The sequence below is a fragment of the Toxotes jaculatrix genome, chromosome 6 (assembly GCF_017976425.1).
Source record: "Toxotes jaculatrix isolate fToxJac2 chromosome 6, fToxJac2.pri, whole genome shotgun sequence".
NCBI classification, from domain to species: Eukaryota; Metazoa; Chordata; class Actinopteri; family Toxotidae; genus Toxotes; species Toxotes jaculatrix.
The window spans coordinates 11684059-11700348 of NC_054399.1; the positions used below are offsets into that span (position 1 = coordinate 11684059).

General features: G+C 39.2%; 1 protein-coding gene across 2 annotated transcripts; it reads left to right on the forward strand.

Moving 5' to 3' along the window:
• Positions 1 to 859: 859 nt before the first annotated feature.
• Positions 860 to 15826, forward strand: mcoln2 (mucolipin TRP cation channel 2). Of its 2 annotated transcripts, XM_041040069.1 has the most exons (14): positions 860 to 1107; positions 1904 to 2057; positions 2770 to 2943; positions 3352 to 3508; positions 3590 to 3668; positions 3802 to 3898; positions 4102 to 4201; positions 4511 to 4623; positions 5013 to 5162; positions 6008 to 6109; positions 6363 to 6485; positions 9358 to 9564; positions 9885 to 10018; positions 14060 to 15534. In XM_041040069.1, the coding sequence occupies exons 1-14, from the start codon at positions 1064 to 1066 to the stop codon at positions 14094 to 14096; spliced, it is 1671 nt and encodes a 556-aa protein (XP_040896003.1). In that variant the 5' UTR covers positions 860 to 1063; the 3' UTR covers positions 14097 to 15534. The 2 variants fall into 2 exon arrangements, with proteins under 2 accessions (XP_040896003.1, XP_040896004.1); XM_041040070.1 differs by lacking the exon at positions 860 to 1107 and having other exon boundaries at positions 1920 to 2057; positions 3357 to 3508; positions 14060 to 15826.
• The last annotated feature ends 464 nt before the right edge of the window (positions 15827 to 16290 follow it).

Here is a 16290-nt window from a genome sequence, read left to right on the forward strand (position 1 = left end):
AGAATGTCCAACAACCATGACATAAAGTACATCCACGTATCATTCACAAAAAAATTAAACCAAAACAATAGACTTTCAAAAATGCCTTTCACAGTTTATTTTGCACTGCACAGCCACGGGAGAGCACACGAAGACAAAAGAGTCAACTAGGACTGTCGACACAGTGTCAAGCACGGGAACAACATGAGAAGGAGACAAGGATGCTGTTTAACCATGACTTATCTTCATTAATTTTCTGGTAATTAATTAATTTCAAGATGTGAAATTGCTATTTAGTGTGCACTTGTAAAGTTTTTTTCTTTTAGAGCGGTGTGGCTCTAAACTGTACTCAAGCAGCCCAAACACAAACACAGCCCTCATGAAACAGTAATTTGAGTGTAAAATTATAACTGTCTATGTAATTTTTTTTTTTTTTTTTGTGAAACTTAACCTTTGGTTGGTTCTTACAAACACATTTTCAGGAGCATGGTGAACAGGGCTGTGGGGTTAGGGTGCTATCGAGACATGCTGAGGTAATTTTCTCTGTATTTTTCTGAGTTTTATCTACACGGGGGAGTTTACATTCCAAATAAGCACTTGCTGGATATGTTGCAGGCTGATTCCAGTAATTTTTTTTTTTTTTTTTTTTTTGTAGACTTGTTGTATTTAAACAGCATTTCAACAGTGTGAAGAGGGCTTTGAAACAACCTTTAGATTTTAGTGTTAGAAAAGAGAATACACAGACATTAATATTAAACAGTAAATATGAAAAAAAATTATTAATGATAAAGTAAGATAAAGTAGAGAAACTATTTTCTGGTATAGGAGTCCCTCATGTGAGCTTTTTTTTTTTTTTTTTTTAAATATTTTTGTGATTCAGTCCCCCTAGTGACCCCTAGAGGACCTCGGGCCATGGATTGGGCACCCGTGCGCCTCCTGAAACTCATTTCCTGATTGGCTGAGTGGAAGTTGCTTGGTCACAAGAAAAATATGAAGGGAGTCCTGTCTACGGAGAGCGTCTGTCTCTGTCAGCCGATCAATAACCGCACTCAATTAATCCGGACGTCCACGTGGAAAATCAATCATGGAGTTATTGGTACGATATCTGGATAGGAGCAATTCAATCAGGTAAGCTTTTTTTGTATGTGTGTGTAATGATTGATGTTCAAGACTAGCCCATGGTCGAAATTTCGACATTTGTGTTAACTTTCTTTAAAAATTCTGGTTCTGAAATATAATTAACTACATGTAAAAATTGCTGGCCGATGAAAAACGGTTATTTGGTTGCTTAATAAACCGTCCCCCCAAAAAATGTAAGACCTAAATGTTGCTGTCTCACATTAAAACAGCAACAAAAGTCATTTATTACTTAATACAAGTTCTTCACAGGACCAGACAGATATTTAACACAACAAATTCAGCTGAAAATAGCTGTAAAAGTAGTGTTTTAACAGAGGCCCTTAAAGTAAAATGGAGTCATTGAGATTTGTACTGTCAGTCTGTGGGCCACAAAGTGTTGGGAAAATATTGAAAGTGCGCTCAGTGAGCTAACCTTGGACTTAAACCCAAGCAGCTCCATGAATGCAGGCAGTGTGCTCAGTACATGGAGTTCTTCCTGTGAGAGATGACCAATCTGGTGCACTACTCTGAAAACACAACTATTGCTCAAGTAAATTATCACGAAATAACTGCTGTCTCACACTTTTCACTTCTGTTTTTTTTCACCTTGACCGTTATAGTCTGGCCTCTTCATAGCAAAATGTGCTAAAAGTTCTGGGGCAACTTTTCAGAAAAACCATTGCTTCATAAATCTGAACAAGTCCTGTATTTAATCTCGGGAGTCCACCGCAGCACCAGGTCGGTAACAGGTTGTGGTTTTTCATGTGTCACCCAGCTCCTGCATGATGCTGCCTTTTCATTTCAGCTCTGTCATGACCCAAGATGTTATCAAGGAGGAGAACCTGAGAGATGACCTGAGGTACTACTTCATGAGTCCATGTGAGAAATACAGGGCCCGACGACAAATACCCTGGAAACTGGGAGTTCAGATCCTGAAAATCATCATGATCACCACACAAGTATGTCTAGATTAGACCTGGAGAGCAGAACCACACAGAAACCTCTTCCACCCAAGTGCAGCAATGCATATGAATTAGTGTTGACATTTGTGTGAACATATTTTATCAACAAGTTGAAAAGTTTCACATAAGGAGACAAACAGGATCCTTCTTTTTTTTTTTCCAAATGCAAGATGAGGAAATAAGTGATCTCCATTAAAACCTCTGAACCTTGCACTTCTCACTGTTGGCTGCTTACAATGCTGACAAAGTAGGAATTCATTAGTAATTTTTCCTTATGTTTTTATGTAGAAAATAATTTTGTTGTTTCACTACTGGAAGAAGTACGGCAAAAAGAGAAAGCAGAGAAACTACTGCTGCTCATAACTGAAAAGTTACTAGCAAGTGTCCAAGTTAGTGCCTTAAGTTAAGAAATTGGAAACTGCTAAATCATAATGTTAGATAATGCAGTTCATGATGATTTCAACTTGAGTGAACTGTTAGTCAAGCAAAAACTAACATTCAAAAACGATCAACTACAGATCGCTAAAGACTGAGCACTATGTAAAACTATAAAGCCAGATATAATGATATTTCTAGCTTTAGAAGAATATTCAGAAAAATACTGGTTTGGCTTTAAAATATATTTCGAAAGGTCCTAATTCCAAAAAGTGGAATAAATGTACTAAATTACCTCTACCAGTGATTATATAATATTTTGTTTTCTTCATAGCTCATCCTGTTTGGCCTCAACAACCAGCTGGTGGTGTCCTACAAGGAAGAGAACGCCATGACCCTCAAAAACCTTTTCCTGAAGGACTACCCTGGGGTGGACGAGGATGACTACAGTGTCGCTGTCTACACCCAACACAGTGTCTATAACAGCCTGTTTTATATCCTGGATCAGGCAAGTTCAGCCTCCTCACTTTACGCACTTACACATCTTGCTTTTGTTTTTGTTTTACGTTGTCAGAAAAATGAAAAGCAGTGGTTGTTATGTAGAGTTCATGTCCCTGTGGGATGGATGCGGGAAGATTCCTGTGTAGACAAGATGCGGTTGTCCAGTTTTCAGTTGGTTAAAAATACATGGTAATATATAAAATCTGGGTTTGATTACCCTGAACGACGGACTCTTGGTGACATGAGGACTCTTCGAGTTCTGCAGTCCTAATTACAACTTTGATGTTGACATGAATGATGTGAAGTAACTCTGGTTTGTGTTTGTGTGTAATCTGGCAGTCTGCAGTCTCTCTCCTAACACTTTGCAAATCACCCTGGGACAGTGTGTTTTACCTGAGGCCTGTGATATTTACAGTACAGCCAGCTGGGCCGGCTCACTACGGGTCCCATCAGTTACGCTGAGGATGAACACGGCCAGTTGCTGCCCCTCGTCATCTGTAAAGAGTACTACAAAAGAGGCAGCGTGGAGCCCTCAGATGAGTCCTACGACATAGATGCCCAGCTAGAGACAGGTGAGAGGGAGTAAGAGGGACAGGTAAGCTTTTAATGCCAGTGTTGTAGTGGTTTTCTCACTCTGTTCATTTCTTTCTCAGTTTGTATGTCACATGACCCAAAGACTGCAAACCTGTGGAGAACCCAAAATTCATCCTTTTTTGATCTGGACTTTTACAGGTATACAGTGTCATCAATACAGTGCAGATGCTGCTAACATACAATTATGTTCTTTTCCTAATGTACATTAAAATAATAATAATAATAATTAAAAAAAAACATTTTTAAACCATCTCTTCCACTTCTTTTTCAGGCTTGTCGACATCAAAATATCCTTCCAGCTGAAGGGAGTCAACCTCCAGACAGTACGCTCACGGGAGTTACCTGACTGCTACTCTTTCTATGTCACGGTACATTTCGGCTCTTTCCTGCTATTATAAAGCACTATGATACTTTACATTGTTGAGAAACCTCAAGATTTTGATTGTACCCATCAATTTGAAACAGTTTTGGGGAAAAAAAAATCCTGAGCAAAAAGACAACAGATTTTTTTTTTTTAAATTCAACTACATTATAATTATACTCATCTGCTTTCCTTTGGTCTTGTCCCCAGATAACATTTGACAATCAGTGTCACAGTGGAAAGGTGAAAATATTCCTGGACATGGATGCTCAAAGCAGTGCATGCAGAGACTGGAAGATATCTGGGACGGGTAAAAAAAAAAAAAAGATCTGTTTTGACTTTTTTCACTATTCCAGTGCAGACATAGGGCTAGGGTGAATTTTGAAAACTCTCTGTGTACTGCATGTTCACCAAATCCCACATCCTCTGAAAAGGTGAACGCTTTAAAAGGTGAAAACAAATAAGAATACAAACTGTCATTTTACTCCAGTTTCAGGGGCCTGATATTGTTGGCTGTTAGTGAGGCGTTTACTTTCAAACTTGTAGTTATCAGTAATGTATGTGAGGGAGTTATGTAAGAGATAAACCGTCTCACTCACACACACTTTGTCTGTTTCAGCTCAGAAGAACACACACTATCTCCTGATATTTGACGGCTTCGTCATTCTGATTTGCCTCACGTCAGCTGTGCTGTGCACCCGCTCCATCGTACTGGCTGTCAGGTTACTGCAGGTCAGCCGTTCAGCCTCTGCTCACACTGTTCAATATCTGGCTCCTCCTTCTTCAGTTTCTACTGTTTTGCTTGTATTACTGCATTTATATTTTCTGGTTGTTGAAAACTTTTCTATTCTTTCTCACTTTTCTTTTCTTAAGCCAAATGACACAATAAGCATGATGCATTCAAACTCCCATTACTACATCATCTAAAAAAAACCCCATTCATATCTCATGTAGATAGGGATCCATTATTTTTGTGTTTGGTTTACAACCTGAAGGCATTTTGTCACTGATAAAATTATGTTGTTTATCTGGAATTTACCATTTAGTCATCAGCTGATGACATTGTGTTGCAGATCTTTTTCGTTAAGAGACTGAATTGCATTGTTATGTTATATTTTCAGAGATTCTCCCGATTCTTCCATGAGAACTACAATCGTAAAGTGTGTGAGGACGATCAGAGGGAGTTTCTGAACGGCTGGTATGTGCTGGTCATCGTCAGCGACTTCATGGCCATAATTGGATCCATATTGAAGATGGAAATACAAGCAAAGGTGAAACTAATCATGTACTTTTGTATATAGAGATAATTTTACTGTTATCTTTTTTCCAAAGATAACTGCCTGTCCAAAACTGGCCTATATTACTGCATGGCTCACCTCAGATAAACGCAGCAGAAAGGAGAGGTAAAGGTCCATGTGTGTACTTTCTTTCTTTCAAAGTCAGCCTCGCCTTTGATTTTACAGCCTGTTATTTATTAAGCAATTGAGAAATAAAATTCTGGGAGCAGCTGTTTTTAGTGTCTGTTGGACTTTGGAGCAAAAAAACTTGGACCTGTTTATTTTAACCTGTCTGTCTGTCTATCCCTAAGTTTGACAGAAGTCCAGATAAGCACTTCCCTTATACATGCCCCCCCCTCCCTTTGTTTATGGGGGGAAAGCTTTTAACTTACTGTTGTCACTTATGAGTGTGATTTAGAGAAACACTTTTTAATTAAATGCTTAACTGGTGAAGTCAGGGCAAACTATAAACTATAAAAAACTATGTGTAAAAAACAAAAACAACTAGAGGCAACTTTCAGTTTAGAATTAGAGCCTTAAACGTGCTCACTGAGACGATTTGTATTACAACTCAAAAACATAAAGGGGAGACATTGAAAGCATTAGTTAAGGATTGATAGGATGTTCCTCTGTTGCACTTCCACTTTGTTCTTTAAGCCCTGATAAAATAATCCACTCAGGTCATGTCACAGTTTACCAGCAATAGCGAGCTTGTTGAAATAAAATCATGCTGAAAGTGAATTTTTGAAAAAACTTTTACTGAGGCCTGGTAAACCTGAAAAATGACAATAGCATCTCAGTCCTCTGTTCTGTTCTTTTTTTCTCTCTCTCTTCTGTAGAGTCTGACCAGTTACGACGTGTGCAGTATCTTCCTGGGAACATCTACGTTACTGGTGTGGGTTGGTGTGATCAGGTACCTGGGATACTTCCAGAAATACAATGTGAGTCTGAGTCTGAGTCTGTTCCATTGTATAGATTAACTACAGTCTACAATTAAGTCAATGTTTTTTCAGTTGCTGAGGTGCTAGGTTAAAATCACAACGGCATTTTAACTTTCATGTTTAATTCGAAATTTAAGATGCACAAAATCTGATCACAGATCTTCTTAAACCCCCTCTTCAGCTATTTTTTCCTGACTTGACCATGACTTAACAGTTACTTCTTGCCTGTATACTTCCTGTGCATCTTCTGTAGGTACTGATTTTAACCATGAAAGCAGCCTTCCCCAAGGTCCTCCGCTTCTGCTGCTGTGCTGGCATGATCTACCTTGGCTACACCTTCTGTGGGTGGATTGTACTGGGCCCGTACCATGAGAAGGTAACAGACAAACTAGTTTGAGGGGAGCAAAGGCAGAGTAGACCTAAATCTTAGATTAGAGAAGCGAGTTCATGTTTTATGGGACAGTTGCTAGTCTGTATCCCTACACTGACCAATTCTGTTAAGGGTGGTGGAAATTAGGGGAACTATCAAGTCTTATTTTGACGACTTCGTCTGTTTGTTCCTGTAGAACTGCAGAGGCTACAAAAATAAGGTCACATTAGGGAACTCCCAAAAAATGTACGCAAGTAAATGTGTAAATTGGCTGAAACAGCAGAGCTGAAACAACAGGTTCAGCGTAATTACCATGAAGGCTCACTTGAGTCCGCTTGCATTGATTGTGGGGATTCATACTGGGAAATATTGAATATTACTGTGATCAAAGTATTTTCTGAATTATAAAAATGTATTAATTTACATTTTTATAATGTAAATAGTTCACAATAGTGAAAGGTTTAGTTGTTCTGTACCATGTTTATTTCTTTTAAAAGAACTAATACAGGTGATTACTGACCCTGTGATTCTTTAAGGTTTCTCTGAGTTGCCTCTTGTTTCTGTTATAGTTATAAACTAAAACATATCAGGCAGGTTATTTAGCTTTAGAGTTGCAGTTTCAGCATTATATCCCATAAACTGAGGAAACTGCAAAAATGGCCTTTGCCTTTTCCAGGAGCAACTTCAGGTCATTGGACTTTCACTGCTTTTAACACACTGTAAATATACGAAACAGTCACTAGGTGTCAGTGTATGTTTTTCCCAGTAATCCTCTGGCTTCAGTGACAGCACAGCTCTCTGTACTTTACCAACCACTCAAGCTCTTGCCACATTCATGCATGTGCATACACTCAGAGCCTTGTGTGTTTTTTGGATTATAAGATAATATTAATCTAAACAGTACAATAAGAGGAGAAAAGGGGGCAAAGATATGGGGGAGGACATGCAACAATATCCCTGGACTTGAACTGGGGATGTTGCGTTTTCAAACCCCCTAGACCACGAGTTTAGGACAAGTTTACTGCTCTTTTTAACACCAGACAGAAAAATGGACAGTCTGTTTAACAGAATATAGGATTCTAAGAAATAATTACTACATCATGACACCCTGAGGCTGCACTGTTTGGAAAGCAAAAACATAAAGTCAGCAGGTATGTTATCTGCAGTCGGGGGACATATGGGCAGGCAAGGACCACAGCTTCAATTCAGGGCAGATAGTCTTAACTCCTTGGACAACAAGTGTCATTAGAGAAAATTTGTGTGTGTTTAGCTGCCCTGGCCTGTTAAGATAAATTATTTACGGAAGTCTGTGCAGCAGCAGGCGTCTAAACAAGGCAGAGCTCGTACTGCTGGAGAGACAGATGTGAGATAGACTGAGGTGGAGATGTATCATCTATCTCACATCTGTGAAGTTTGTTGATGATTTTAAACTGAAGAGGAGAAACTCCTGTAAATAAGTTGTGTACTGGTGTGAAGTGTGTTTGTCAGGTCAAAGTCAATATCATGTATAACAGTACTTTTACATTAATTACAGTCTCATTTTCACCTGTCATCAGTGGAAGTGAAAGTGATTTGACCTGCAGTGCTGCTATGCCTGCAGTTGAAGTAAAGGAGGTTTCTGTTCTGTAAGTCCGGCGCCGCGGTCTCCTGAGACTTGGTCACGATATTTACATTGCAGTGGCAGGGGGAGTCCCCCGTAAAATGTTGTCAGCCCTTCCAGGATCCTCTTGTGTATTTACCAAGGGAATAAACAGAGGATGTTCTAGGACTTGCCATCCCACACGTCTTCAAGTGCTGTGTCCTGGATCCATACCGTCACAGTGGGATGTTGTTTTCAGATACGATCACATTGTGGAGAGATTTTCCTTCTTTCACAATGTTTGTGTTTGAGGTTATCAGGCTCTTCCTTTAAGCCATCTGTCTCTTTGTTTGATTTTTGTCTTTATCAGTCCACCTCTATCAACCATCATGCTTCAGGCTTCTACACCTCCTGCTCCTTCTTAGTAACCCTATCTCTCATCTCTGTAGGAACCAGCGTTTTGAAAATTAAGATTCTTTTTTAAATTTTATCTTCAGTCAGAACATGGGTATTGGAAAAATGATTCAACATACAAGCATGAGTTTTGGATGTCTCATATTAGTTATATTAGTTTTAGTAGTGTAATTAACAATCTGACATAACTCACTTTCCTGTGTTAAGCTGCAGGATATGATCAATAGCTCCATCCCCTGTCGTAGTTCTCCTCAGCCTTTTTAGCTTATTACTAGATCAGAAACGTTTTACGCATATATTTGCAGTTAGCCAAGCTATTTTGGTAATTGATTAATTGGAAGTCATTTTTCAAGCAAAAACATCAAACATCTCTTAGTTCCAGCTTCTCATTTGTGAGGATTTTCTGCTTTTTGGCTCAGAAATATCATCAGGTTTCACTCTTTGTGTTTTTAGGTGTTTTTAGTGTTGGCTGGACAAAACAATGATGACATCCCTTTGGGCTTTTGAAAATTGTGAATTAATTAGCACTTTTATCAATAGTGAAACTAATAACTACAGACATATTTGCGACCCCTTGTCACAAATAAAGGTTACAAATGCATCTTGGTGCTGGTCAGTTGAAAGTTAGTTATTTTTTGTTTTACTTGAAAACTTTTTATGAACCTAAAAGTGTAACTATATCCATTCAAAAAAAATCTGAGATTTAGAAAAAAAATACATTTTATTTTTTTTTTCCGTTTTTCATCTCAAAACACTTCCCGTCCAGACGTTGAGGGAGCCAGCCAGTGGTCTATCTCATTGATTTACTGTCTTTGTAATGACTGCTTATAGCATTTTTAGCTTTCATAAAGTCCAGTCTAATGGCCCCTGTTCCATGTGTCCTAGTTTGAGGGCCTGAGTCGTGTGGCGGAGTGCCTGTTCTCCCTGTTGAACGGTGACGACATGTTCACCACCTTCGCCCAGCTGAAGGACAAAAACACGTTGGTGTGGCTCTTCAGCCGGGCGTACCTCTACTCCTTCATCTCCCTCTTCATTTACATGGTGCTGTCGCTCTTCATCGCTCTCATCACAGACGCCTACGAGACCATCAAGGTACTTGCGTGTTTGCTCAGTCTCGAGTGAGGTGAAAGTTGTGGCACTACGTGAATTCAGTTTTCAAATCTTCTTACACAATTAAAAAGAGTTCATATGTGTTCAAAGATTTCAAAATTGTATTACCAACAGAACTTAGAGCTGACATGTTTACATTATTGTATTATTTGATCAACAGGAAGAGAACACATTTTGATTTTTCTTCATAATCCACTGTGAAATAAGTCTTTACCGCTAAAACCTATGAAACAAGATGCTTTTATGTACTTTTCAATACCTTGTGTTTTAATTGTTGCGTTAATTTATGCTTTTACCAACAGAACTACCAGAGGGATGGATTCCCTTTGACGGACCTGCAGAAGTTCCTCAGAGAGCAGAAAGATTTTCCTGTTGTAGAGGAGAACGGTCAGACAGACGTTCACGTCAGACACTCTGTGCTCTGCTGCTGCCAACGGTATGACAGTGTTCACCGTAATATTGATAATATTTAGACTTCATTCCACACACACACACAGACACACACACACACACACACACACACACACACACACACACACACACACACATGTTCACTAATACAAACATCTCATCACTGAAACAGGAGTACAATATAAATGCCTTGCCCAAGGGCAGTGTGTTAGCATGTAGTTCTTTTCACCATTTTTCAACCACCCTTACAAACTTCAGCTGACGGGTTTGTTAAGATTTGTTGGAAAATGGTTTAGTTTTTTTGTTTTTTCTCATTCTGGTTACATCTTGGTTGCTATATGATCTTGGCTGTGGGATTTTTGCACGGCACTCACCAGAAAACCAGTGATGTCAAACAAACAGCATGGGAAGTGCTGTGTTTTCTTCTTTGTTTGAATACACGCTCTTTAATTATCAAGTTTTCTTCTGTTTGCTCAAAACAGAAACTTGCTGCCTGTGAATGTGAGAAGCACCCCTCTTGTTAATTATTGGCCTTTGCATAGAAAGATGTATCAGGAGTTAAAATAAGTTTATAAGAACCAAATATACGGTGTAGTTTGATTTCCTATTGTGTCATCGATCAGTAACAAGTACAGGGGAGCAAAACTGAGCTTATTACATTAACATATTCTATCAATCCATCCTGATACACATAAGACACACACACACACAAAACTTCACCTTACACCACATTAAAGAGAACTGTAGTTAAACTTTCACCCATCACCCTCCTCAAATCAAATAGCTCTGCCCAGCTAACCACTGTGCTTTAACAAAACTTCTGCAGCCAGCAGGAAAGGGGAGGGGTGGGGGGGCACACAGTGTCCCAGTGTACACCCTCCGTTTCTCTGTAATCAGCCCATCACTGGGTGTGTCTGCATAGCTCCCACCACTAATTTCATTGCTCTCAGACCACGTTAAGACTGAGCCAAACCACAGCGTGGAGGAAACTCCGCTGCAGTCTGCTTGCCTGCTGATGATAGAGATTGGCTCATGGAGAAGGAATGAGCAGAAAACAGGGACATATAGAGAAACATGAGGTCTTGCTGTATCAACAACGTATAAGCAATACAAACTGAGTTCTACACTACGAATGGGAGGTTATTTTATACAGAACTTGATACCGGATTCTCTCTCTTTCCTTTACTTTCTTCTCCATCTTTTGTAATTGGATGACATTTCCAGCAATAATTTCCTAATATGCTTGAGTTTCATTTTGTCACGTTTTCTTTCATCATGTCCGTTTTGAAGCTACAATGTTTATTCATCACTTAGAGCTTGTTGAAAAGTCACTGCTTCCTTTCAAATGTTTCTTTTCTAACAAACTGAAAATCTTCAGAGTTCAACCAGAAGTGGCACTTCACTAGACTGCGGTGCCTTACTTGGCGTTCAGCTGTGCATTATTAAAGATTCACAAAATGTCACAGAACTTTTTAATATATTATTCAATTTCCCCATTTTGGATCAATAAACTTTATGTTCAGGAAAAGGCCTAACCGTAAACAGACAGGAAGTTTGGGTTTCTGTAACAATCACCGTCCTGGTACTTCAAAAACGTGAGACCATTTTATGACTGAGAGCAGAAAGATGTTTATCCCAGAAAAGCATCAGTAGTTACTTTTCGGAGATAAACAGTGTTATACAGTGTTTGCCATCAAACTATTATTTTCTTCTAGCCTGAACCTCAAATGTTTGTGTACACTGTAAAGATGATTTTGAGTCACGCAGTCAGTAGAAAAGAACTGAATTCATTACCAATGGAAATGTTTACTTTGCTGTATATTTTATGTAAGTTTTGAATGAAATACTGTGGCTCAGACAATCAGTTTTTTTCCTTTCAAGGCTCTTCCATCACTGTTGTTTTTATCAGACAATAACACTTGCGCTCTGCGGTCGTCTCCTGTATGTTTCACAGCCGTTTTTTTTATCACCACGCCATCCAGGGTTCCTGTTCTGGATGTCTAAGTGTTTAAGGAAGTGTAGTCTCAGTTACAGAGCCATTATGTAATAACGTGGAATAGTGCAAGTCTGTCAGTTGAATCTGCATCGTCTCTGTGGAAATGATCATAAAACGGATGACTTTTGTCATTAGGAGTGCCCTTCTCAGGTTTCAGATTGTGTAATTGCAGCCATTTGCAGCCCCTGACCTGACTAAATTTCCTTCTTATGAGCATCTTTGTCTTGTGGTCACAAAAAATTAGATCAGTGTCCTGCCCAGACATTTCACTGTCTGACTGGATGAAATTTTATCTGCATACAATTAGCCTCTTCCTACTCTTATCTTCCTCTACTGCAGTAAGTTCATTGTGTTTGGAAAGCAAGTTGAGGAGCAAGAGTCACTCTCCAACTTGTTATTTGGAACCAATATATCAAGTGTGTCAGGAGTTACATGAATCAAACTGAATGTTGAATGGATGAGCAGGGTAAAGGTCATGCACAACACTCCAATGCAGTTATTCAGATCCACACAGTGACACAAATATTTACCTGATGAATGTCTTTAGGCTTGAATATATTTGCTGCAGTTCATAAATGGCATGTGATTGCAAGGTATAATACAGCAGCTTAGCCAAGAGTATATATTGTGTCTGAAAGAGAGTTGACAAAAGGAGCATTAAGCTGTGCATAGAAGCAATGTATAAAGGCAGTAAGGCCTAAAGTTGAGGCGCCTTTGCTTTCCAAGCAACTTCCAAGCCGACACAACTTCCTTGCTCTCTGTGAAATACATTCACATCCTCAAACGGCTGCAGCAGATGGTGGAACAAAGAGTCTGAGATTTGGTTTGTGAGAGCTGAAACAGACACAACTTCAAACTCAGCTCGAGCAGTGAAATGTGCTGCTCCTGGCAGATCGTAAAAAAGATGAAGGGAAAAATGTCTTATTGTTTACAGATTTGATGTAACAGGGAAATCATTAGGTCAAAACACAATAAAGTGTTGAAGATGCATGGTGATGAGGCTATCATTTTCAGACTGTGTGGTTTGGGGAGTTTGTTCTCAGAATGCATTTGCACAGTCATCTGACCTCTTCTTGCATCACTATGTTGTCTCGTCTTCTGCCATTGTGCAGGGGCCAAACCTTCATGCAGGTGGAATCCAGAGACTAAGGAGCCTGCTTGTACTGGTTTGAATTCTAGGAAATTACTGTGATAAATACTGTGTGAAAACCCACCAGTCCCAACAAGCAGCTGTGAGTCTTGCTGGTCTTTGTAACACCTTGTGACATCTTAACACTAAATGACTCAGGAACAGTCTGGGATAGCAGTTTCCTGCTGAACCAGGTCTAGTTGGAAAAGACACGTATTTACATACAGTATACCAGAGGTCTTCAACAGGGGGTCCGTGGAGGTACTGCATTTTTGGTTGATAAGACTATTTTTTTAATCTATTTTTTAAATGCCCCCCTCCCCCCCCCCCCCCATTTTCCCCCACAAATTTAAATGTCTTTAAAAACACGTTAACATGAATTGAACATATTAGCGGGGGCGGGTTTAGGGGGTCCCTGCTCCATCTCTCAATCAGTTTCAGGGTCCTTGGCCTGAAAAACGTTGAAGACCCCTGCAATGATGAACTGATTAATTTGTACAACAGAAAAGTATTCGCCAGTTATTCATTTTTCATTTTTCATTTGCTCACAGTGTGAGGATTTTGCAGCTTTTCTTTGTCACATCTCACAGTAAAGTGATCTCTAGTATCTCTGGATTTTGGGATATTTGTCAAATAAGCAATTTCAGTACATACATTAATCTAATCAACAGCACATAATTATCTTCAATTTGCTGCTTATTTACTCATGAATATTTACTTTCCGAAGACATACTCATAAACAAGTTTTCAGGGGCTTTAATGTTTAAAATATAGATTAGTATCCCTGATGTGTAACTTAAATAAAAACGTATGTTAATATATTGTAGAGATATTTGCTGTATCAGTTGTATCAGTTAACCATCCTTATCAGTGACCTCAAGTGGAAACCATGCATGAGACATTAGGGATGTCATGCCTCTATTTTGATCATGTCTTTGCAGAGTTCCAGAAAATGACGACATCATACTGATCAGCTGACAGCTGTCCCATCTCCAGATGAGACGGTTAAGGGAGGCGGAGGAGGATGCTGGGAACAGGATTTCATGGGTCTGATGCAGACTTCAGATACCCTGATGCAGAATCCTGGAACATGTAGAGATATATGTTCCAGGAATAGGATTCTGTGAAGTGAAACGTGAAAGACCAAACAAGTTTCCTCTATTGAACATGATACTGGAGCTCAAGCTCAAAAATTGGAACTGGGACCAGGACCAAGAGGTTTCACATGTTGTTTACCTGTATCTGGTGGAGTTCAGGATATTGACAAAGAATTTACTGCGCCTTTTTCAGGCGTGCTTATGTGTTAGTTGCCAAAGAACTGGATTCAGTGCTGTTTTGCACTTGTCTCTTTACTGGGTTTCTAAACCTGACTAAACACTGGGTCTGTGCAGTGTCATGCAGTGCTAGATTTGAATTATTTGTCAAGTGTTGTAGTAAATATTGCAGTAAAACCAATGTTATTTATATGTCCATTGTTAAGAGTATGTTTCCCCTGTTTGCTGTGTTTGCGTGTGTGCTCATTGAGTTAGACAGCAAATCACAAGTAAGCAGTCAGAACTACAGACAATCGGATTATTTACATGGTCAGTCTCTTATCAGCAGTGGTGGGGGACATGATATAAAATGTTAGTGATGTTACAGTACAACAAATTTCTTCTGTGCTCAGAAAAACACTACCTTCCAAAGAGTTCTTGAACTTTAATAACACTTCCACAGCTGAGCTGATACTGAGAAAAAGGGGATTTTTTTAAAATGACTACACCAGAACTAGAGTATGAGTCAACTTTATCATTAAATCTACCAGCAAGTTAAGATGTTGAAACAAGCAGGGGCACGACTTCTCACTTGGAGTGTGCCTACTTGAGTTCAACTATTACAAGACCTCTTTTGCTCCGTGGGCTGCCTGTTTATAATGTCATCCAAACGATCTTTTGATTCATTTCATTATGGACGTGTTAAAATGTCTGTGGATAGAAGTATTTACATCGAACATGTTAACGAACTGGAAAGTCTCCCCATAGTGTTTTTCCTATGTGGCAGTACTTCACTCACAGTAGTAATATCTCATGTCAAACTGAGACTTTAGTTCGAGTCAAAACAGAGACCACAACAAATTGAATCCTTTTCAAAAGGATAATCCCTCTGAAGATTTCCTCTTAACTAATCCGCGTGTTTAGTTTGGGTCAGAAAACGTAACGTGTTACTTTTAATCAACATGCGTTAATAACAAATGTCTGTATGTGTGTGTGTTGCCTGAAACCAAACATTCATATTTGTGGGAAGTAGGAGTAAGCACTGCACTGAAGTGGACACAGCATAAAAATTGCAGAGAAGTCCCTCCAAACACGTGACTCATATTAAATAAGATTCCACCCATTTTGTGAATTCACATTATTTTTGTGCACCAGGCGCACGCCAGTGTGTTGCTGAACTTCCACTACACTTTAGTAAAAGAAGAAATCTGAGAAAACTTGAGTTGTAAAGTGACTTCATAATAACATGTCCAATGCTGAGTTAGCAGCAGAGTAAAGCAGGCACCTGCTCATGCAGGGCCTCAGACCCCCAGGGGTCCTCAGGTTACCTGAAACTGGTCCACCGCACAGAAGCTGTCTGGGTATACTGTTAGAGTGGAAATAAAGTGGTACCAGAGATTATTTCAGTGAAGTGGGAACAGACTGTCTCACCTGTCTTCTTAATGACATACTTAATTCTTTTTTGTCAGTTTGGAATGGAATTTGATTTATTTTTTACTTACACCATGTCCATTTTTTTGAGTCCTGTGCTTAAATTTAAACTTTTGCTTGAGTATGCTACTTCTCCACAACATTTAAGCGGGAAATATTGTACATTTTACTTCACTATATTTATTTGAAAGTTGGAGTCACTGGTTGCTTTTCGGATTAAGATTTAGTGGTCCTCCTTTATGAACTACAGTCCGCCCCCCCCCAATAAAAAAAAAGACAAGCAAGTGTCGTGGAGGAGGACTTCCCATGATCTGGCAACCCAAAAGTTTTTTTTGTTTGTTTTTTTAAATCAACGGCTTACAACTCGTCTATAAAGCAAATTATTCATTAAGATTAATAAAGTCATTGATTATAGTTCTGAAACCTTTTAGAAATGGTGTCTCATCAGAAGGCGCTACCGGATTTGTGATAGGTCTTCGCGCAGTCAA

Excerpts from the sequence above, each read along its gene's own strand:
- mcoln2 (XM_041040069.1), top strand. The coding sequence starts at position 1,064 with ATGGAGTTATTGGTACGATATCTGGATAGGAGCAATTCAATCAG. Across the intron at positions 6,486-9,357 it reads TGGGCCCGTACCATGAGAAG|TTTGAGGGCCTGAGTCGTGT; the intron begins GTAACAGACAAA and ends CATGTGTCCTAG. Across the intron at positions 9,565-9,884 it reads ACGCCTACGAGACCATCAAG|AACTACCAGAGGGATGGATT; the intron begins GTACTTGCGTGT and ends TTTTACCAACAG.